At 44.8% G+C, this 7,663-nt stretch overlaps 1 protein-coding gene across 1 annotated transcript; it reads right to left on the reverse strand.

Moving 5' to 3' along the window:
* Positions 1 to 3,819: 3,819 nt before the first annotated feature.
* Positions 3,820 to 6,272, reverse strand: LOC130473788 (probable transmembrane reductase CYB561D1). The gene is made up of 2 exons (XM_056845382.1): positions 6,235 to 6,272; positions 3,820 to 4,320 (listed from the first exon to the last, which is right to left on the reverse strand). The coding sequence occupies exons 1-2, from the start codon at positions 6,244 to 6,246 to the stop codon at positions 3,820 to 3,822; spliced, it is 513 nt and encodes a 170-aa protein (XP_056701360.1). The 5' UTR covers positions 6,247 to 6,272.
* Between the last annotated feature and the right edge of the window lie 1,391 nt (positions 6,273 to 7,663).

Genomic DNA, 7,663 nt, shown 5'->3' on the forward strand with positions numbered 1-7,663 from the left:
GTTGTAAAACTGAGCTGGTTACAAAATGAGAAAAAAGTCTGACAACTTTATTCAACTTAATGGTGACTTCCCTCGGCTCTGAGATGACTCCATGGTACACCACGATCAAGTTCAACCATGGATTTGAAACCTATTTAGCAGACCTTATTTCAGGAAGGCCTGTACTTAGGATTCAGTAAATGCCATCAGCCACTCCAGACAACTATTATAACAACATTATTTTAATCTGTTTATGTACCAAAGGTGTTGGAGGATATTCCAGTTTATATTTTTCATTACCTCTTTGTCTCTGAAAAGGAAATATTAGTTTACCTGAGTACTGGTGAGATGAAATTGTTGCTCAAACCAATAAAGCAGCCTCACAATGTCAAAAATACTTCAGTGCTCATATTGTATAGTGGACAATTATTACTTTAGCACTGCTGCCCCTGCCCCTGCCTCATTGGTACCTGTTCCACAGGTACCGATAACTGACAGAAGACTTCAGCTCTGGAAGAAACTGCACCAATTTTAAAAAGCTGCACTGTGTTTCTCTCAGACCGACTGCATTATGCTGTACAGAACAAATGGCTTTCTATGTGGTCAATGATTCCTGCTGGGATTATCCTTCTAGTTTAATGTTATGCTAGCTATAGAAAGCCTTTGCAAATGGCTCCCTCTTGTGGAGTTCTTGTACAAACAAGATGTACTAAGCGGTTCTGGGTCCAAGTGGTTCAGGAGTGAAAATGATTAATTCCTTCAGTGCCACCTGCATCCTTCATAAGCATTCAGACAGTGCTGCCAGTCTTTGTGGCTGTTGGGGAGCACAATGCAAAACGTCTCAGAGCCACAGAGTCAGATTTATATTGTTAGATAACGTTAATGATGTGGCAATAACACAATCTGCCATGCATCAGTTCTAGGCAGTTTCATTCAACACAGCATGGCCCACTGATGGGGGGAGGGGGAGAAAAAATGCTGTTTTTCCTGCAGCAGTTTGAGATTGCATCTACAATCTGTTTTTACTAGCAGTGTATTTATTGCAAGTTCTGGAGTACTAAAAAAAAAAAAAATCAAAAGGACAATTTTGCAGGATCATCACTTTGACCTTACTGTGGGGCTTATTATATACATATGTAGGTGAATATGCTACTTTGAGGATTCTACTATAGAGCTGCCTGAGCATCCAAGCATAACTTAGAAGGGAGTCAGCTGCAAAGTGGATGGTAGGTAGGGGTTTGTTATCTGGTGCTGCATTAAGTAGCGGTGGATAATTTTTCTCTGTACCACACACTTGCACTCAGTATATAGAATAGCCAGTGGTGTGAGGGTTGCTGGCATTCCTTTCTTTGCAGATGTAACCCTGTTAACGCTGAAATAACAACATCTGTAACATTTGGTTTTCAAACGTATCACAAAAGGAGCAGTTATCAATTCCACTGTTAGAGATGGGGATAGTCTGGGATTTCAGACAGACAAAATTCTGAACACAACAGCAATCCATCTAACCTTAACAAATCAAAATGGCTCCTTTTCAAACTCAATGTAGCTCCTGATAGTTGCTCTCTGGATTTTGGCAGCAGCATCCAGGACACATGCTGCTACCATCTCTCTGACTTCGTCAAATTCAACCCTGCTTGTGATCTTCACGCACACACACGCCAACCAGCTCAGCTGTTCCTTCTCATTAATGAGCTTCTTTTCTTGGGCTCATTGCTACTGGCACCTAGGAGATTCCTTTCATAGAACGGCCTTCTTCCTCCCTTCTTTCTCGGAGTTTCCCTCATATGCACTCAATCTGGGCTTTTTTCTGCTTTCAGCTACCTTTGGGCTCGGCTGTCAGCCAAAGGCCAAGAAACAAGTGACCCCTGGCCTAAACTTCCCACAGAGCCCGGAAAAGATCTCCTCTCTAAGTAGGCCACTGCATTTTCTTTCTATGCAATCGATAATGCATTTTTAACATCCTCACATAACGCACATTCATTTTTAGTTGCTCCAGGTAAGTTAATGGACCCTTAAAACGATGTGGACTTGCAGTCCACAAAGATTCCTTCCCATAAATCTCTTTGCTCACATAAATTCCAAGATTCTTCTCTTCCTCTTCTGTAAACTCATAGGCATGCACACATTTCACACACCCACGCACCATCTGCGTGCTCAACAAGAACACACATGAGGCACTGTTGGTACTGAGTGGGCTTTCCATTGTTAGGTATGAGAATTAGTTCTGCGGCCAACTCATTTGTCTCAGAGATGTCTTCTTCTAAATAAAAATAAATCACTGTTACCGGCTAAGAAAGCAGACACACATCCTTTCCTTAAGAACAAACTGCAAAATGAAACTGAAGCAGGGAACAGCACATGGTAGTAGCAGATGCGTAAAGAGAGAGGAAAAAGAACTTGAAGGCATAAGTGAACAGATATACTGGTATCAACATGCTGCAAGGTAAGACCAGAAACATCCTGGGGAGGGAGAACTTGGAAAGTCAACTTGTCCTGCTCTCACTCACCTATAATCCTTACCCAGTGCTGTTATTGTGCTTCTAAAAAATGGAAACCAAGCTTTCAAACTCACTCTCCTGAAATCTGTAGTTAGCTGCCATACAGGAATAACGCTACTCATTTGCACGGTTGTTGGAAAGATTACAAGATAATGTCTTTATAGCATTATTAAAATGCCACGTGTTATTAATGTGAAAAAACCCTAGTCCAGTGATACTGCAACATCATAGGCTTAGCTTGTACTCTATGTTTTTCTGCATTTTATTCATGTATTCTCTTGGCACAAGAACCTCCATATCAGATGTTCGGGTTTTTTTAAGTCCTGTAATTTGTGCCTGAAATTTTGCTTTGAATTTCACTGATTTGTTTTGTTTCAATTCAACTTGCCTCATGCAAACTGTCAACTTCTCATCTTGAAACACCAAACCCCTTGGATGCCAAAACACCTTATCAGACTGGAATATTACTTAACTAGTCTTCACTACAATGCTGGTTCTACTTGGGAGGAGCAAATTCTGTTCCTTTAAAACATAAAGAAATCTGGGAAAGTGAGACAAATGGAAACCACTCATGATTTAACCTCTGTCTTGGATTTGGTTCCCTTAAAGACAGGAAGTTTTGACACCCTCAGCCTCCTCCTCAGTGTAGATCTTATTCACCAGCTGGTAGGACAGTGAGGACTCTGCTTGGACCAGGCTGCACCTTCAGCAGGTGGCCAGTTCCCATTCCAGGATGCCAGTTCATCAACAGGGTGCATATGGAAGAGCCAGGAGAAACTGACACGCTGGGCAGTAGGGTCAGCCCCATGGGAAGAATGTAGGAGATAGAAAGGTGAAAAAGAAGCCAGGCAAATAAAATCCCATCAGCACTCCAGGCTTCAGGTAAGGTTAGAAGGTCTATTTATTTTAGAAAAATGTATGCTTTGAGAAACCCTAAACTCTAATGCTTCCCTGCCAGTAGCAAGTGACAGTGTTAACGGCCTACAGAAAACACACATATAGAAAATTGGTATGTGGCTGCATCGAGAAAGCACAACATATTCAAGCATGAAGGCCAGTGAAGACTCTGTGTTCAGCTTATCAGCAAAGGGGAAACGGACGCTATGTGTTTTCAAAATGCTTAAAACATGCCTTAGCATGTTTTAAAAGTCAAAGCAAATAAGGAATTTCTGCTAATTCACTCAAGGAGAACAGATCACCGTATCAAAATATACAGAAAGTATAAAATAGGCCTATAGGACAAAAGGGGCTGGGTACACACAGGAACTCAAACCCAAATGTACTAAAGAAACAACAAGGGACCATGAGATAGGATTTCAGTTCTTGGGGAGTCTGAAGCTCAAACATGCTGTCTCTTTTTTGGCAGACAAGTTCTAATAGTTTGATTTATAATCACCAAGGCTGGACAGAAGGGAAGGCCCAGGCACAAATACCAAGCCACCCCTTTGATCTGGGCCTGAAACCAGTCAGAATAAATGCCTAGTACCACAGTGAAAGTGGCTAACAGGTAAACCAGCAGTCCAGACATGATGTGGTACAGTCGGAGCTGGGCCACAGAGATCTTCAGCAGCTGTGAAATCTGCAGGCACAGCCCACATAAAATCTGTCCACACATGGCCAGAAGTGTCAAGAGACCCAGACAGCTGTGCCAGGAGACAAAGTGAAGGATTTCGCTTCGGTTCTTGCTAGAAACAATGAAGGCCAAACCCAGTGTTGCAGCCACAATCACCAGTGACTGTGCAGTCCAATGCAGTCGCACTTTGACCCTGTGGGAGCAGGAGCTGAAGAGGGAGCCATCTGGCGAGAAGATCAGGATGGCTTCAGTCAAGCAGAGGCAGAACTAAGAACAAGGAAATGATTAGCAGCCTAGCAGTTGTCCCCTAAGAAGCATGCTTGTCAAACTACCTCATGTCCTACTTCAACTAAAAAATTAAGCCAAAGCCCTGGATACACTACAGTTAATCCTCAATATCAAATGGTAAAAGCTTACCCAGAACCACGTCACTTCAGAACAATAGAGGAAGCAAGGAAGGAACCGAAATGTACATACTTTATGCCAGCTTTAATTCATCTGAACTGGCACAACTTCCTTTAAAGCAAATGCAACTCTGTGAAAATGCTGAGAGTTCCATCTTTGCATAGTAGGGAACTGAATGCGCTCAACAGGCTAAACAAGCCAACAGCCCATCAACAAGCACACACCCCGGCGTGGCTTCCATCCATGCTCACCCATCACACAAGGTTAAGAGCTGGGAATTCCACAGGAGAGCACTTTCAACGTGATTAACAACAGGCACTTTTTGAATCTACTGACAGGACATATCTGCTGAGGCACATGAAGCAAAGTGAAAGGTTCACACTGGAGGGTTTTCACATAAAAGGAAAGAAACCATGACAGAACTAAGTCTGAAGCTTCTGGAACTCTGTATGACTCTCGTTTGGTGTTGAGTATTAACAATGATTACAAAGACTGTTTGCCAGTGAAACAGGTTGCAAAAGATAATTTTTCCTAGAGAATGAGAGTTGGGGCTGGGATGGGTGTGGTCAGGTGTGGCACTTGCGAGGAGGAGGACTAGGAGGTGGATGTGATGACCCTCAGTCAGCAGCTGCAGGTCACCATCTTTATTCTTACTTTCAGCCAGTAACACGCAACCGGTGAGATCTTCCCCCCTGGGTAGTTAACCTCACCTCCAAGGCTCACACCGACTCTCCCATCTCCCACTCTTCCTCTGCTTCCAGCCACTCCCAGTTTCACCATCCCATTGCCTTAAGGGAATGGCCCAACAACCGGACCTGCCCCCACAGATTAGGGTCCAGCCCTTTTGGCCCTGCCTTAGGTCAAACAGTATACCCTCGCCATGGAGCGCTGCTGCAAATGCCAACCATCTCCAACCCGTCGTTGGTGTTCCCAGCCATACTTGTCCCACAGGTTTGGCTCCCTCAGGTCTGACGTCTCCCTTGTTCCACTGAGGCGACCTGTCCTCCCAGGAGGGCCCCCCTGCAGCCCAGTGGGGTGGCCCCTGTCCTCCCCTGGTGTCACAAAGCAGTTTCTTCCTTTGCATTAAAGTAGCACCAATTAAATATAGTGGGATCGTCACCGTTCAAATGTAATTGCGAGGGAGGGGAATCTTGGTGTTCTTTTTTGCTCCTTTTGTTGGAAATGGGGAATCCCTGGAGATGTGTGGTCTACTGCTGAAGAGGGAACATGCATACTCTTCTAAAACATTGATTATGAAGAAAATAGAGACAATTATGTTAAAACCACAGACAGCTTTGCAGTTTCTTTTTTTAGGGACTGCACAAACCACCATCTGCTACAGCAAATTAGCACATACCCTTTACAAGTTGTTTCAAATCCTTTAAACCATCCCAAGCATGGGTGTGTGGGTGAAGTGTACTGGACATTACCAAAGATATCACGTGCATTACCTAACAGGTACTTGAGCTATTGGCCCAATCAAAATACATACATCTGTTCAGCAGGTCTGGTTGAACTTGAGGAAACTGTGTTAAGGTATCTCTTTTTTGTGTTAAGGTATCTCTTGAAGCACTACAAAAAAGAACATGGTAGGAAAATGGAGGAGGAGGAGAAGTGTGTATTGGCAGTCGCAAGCAGTAGACAACAGAATTCCCATCTCTCTAGGACGAGCTCTCTCGGTTCACAGCCCTAGTCTTTATGCTACACTCTCCATAAGCAAAAGTAGCAACACCAAGACAACTGAGATACATGCAGAAAAGAAGAAAACTAACTTACTGCTATTGACATGAACACAGGGTGCCAAGAAAATAAACCTGGGGGGGAAAGAAAAAAATTATTAGACAAAGCAGAACAATCTTCCAAGCTATAAATAAATATGACCCCAGTAACTGCAAGACCAAGCAGAATTTTCCCCTCACCAGCTGCAGAAGGTGGGTGGGCAGGCAGGAACAGAACAGCCTGGGTATATACCGTACATTTCCCACTCCAATATATTTTATAATGCTGGGATGGATTAGAGAATGTGGTTTAAATTGGGTTCTAAAGAAAGCCTTGTTTTTGAAGTACACTCCTCTCCCAGTTATCTATGTAGAGTATGCAGACTGGATATACATAGCATGCATTTAATATGTGCAGTTTGTTCCCGTTATAGAACTAGGAGGTTGCTGAATTTTGAGAATCCTGACAATAACTGAGATGACTGCGCAAGCTACATTAAGCAACAATTCAGGAAAGCCTTGGGAAGCTCTGCATGTTCAGTGCTCGCCCCTCTCTAAATCAGGAACATCCTACCCAGACAACCTCTGCTTCCCTGTGTCTTTAGGGAGAGGTATATCCTCACATTTTAAAGATTTTGCGAAAGAAAGAAAGAAAAAGAAAGAAAGAAAGAGAAAATTGAGAATAGCTTATTATGCACACGTACCATGATTTTGATTGCTTCTGCGAACTTTCCAAACTGAGGCTTTAGGGTAATGGGGTTCAAAATTGTGACTGCTGTTCTTCACAAAAATGAAAGATGAGACTTGGGACACTCTGAGCAATTTAACAGAAAGTTCTCAATGAGGAAGTCAATAATGGTAAGCAAGTGTTTCTGCAGGCCCACCACTACAGACCTTCTCCTACCATATGCAGCCACAGGGGATTCAGGTTGTCCTGGCAAGAGTGAGACCCAACAGGCCTAGCCAACACCCTGAATCAACCAAACTGTACACCTAGGACCGTGTTGGCGAACCTATGGCACGCGTGCCCGACCTGGCACGCGTAGCCCTCTCTGCCGGCACGCGGGTAAGTGGCTCGGGACGGAACCGAAAGTCCAGATGGGCGAGGCAGCGACGGATGGAAGAGGTGGAGAGAGAGCCAGCCCGCTTCCCGAGGGACGGGGCGAGGAACCAGCAAGCCGACAGAAGACGAAGCGCAGAGACGCGCCGGCGCGCTGCCGCACCCCAGCTGTAGCCCCGCCGCCCGGTCGCGCCTGCGCCAGTCAGAGGACTTGGCTGGGGGCATGGGGAGGAAGGCAGGATGTTTCAGCCCTAATAAGGTCTTGGGGGCGGGACTAGAGGGAGGCTCCACCCCCACCAAAAGTCGACCACGAAGCCTCTCCTAACCGCCCCATTTCTGGTTTATTCCCCCCCACACACACACACACAAGAGAGGTGGTGTGTGAGGTAAAGCGCCACCCTCCCCCTGCCCTCACAGCGCGGCCGGG

The sequence above is a fragment of the Euleptes europaea genome, chromosome 2, assembly GCF_029931775.1.
Source record: "Euleptes europaea isolate rEulEur1 chromosome 2, rEulEur1.hap1, whole genome shotgun sequence".
NCBI classification, from domain to species: Eukaryota; Metazoa; Chordata; class Lepidosauria; order Squamata; family Sphaerodactylidae; genus Euleptes; species Euleptes europaea.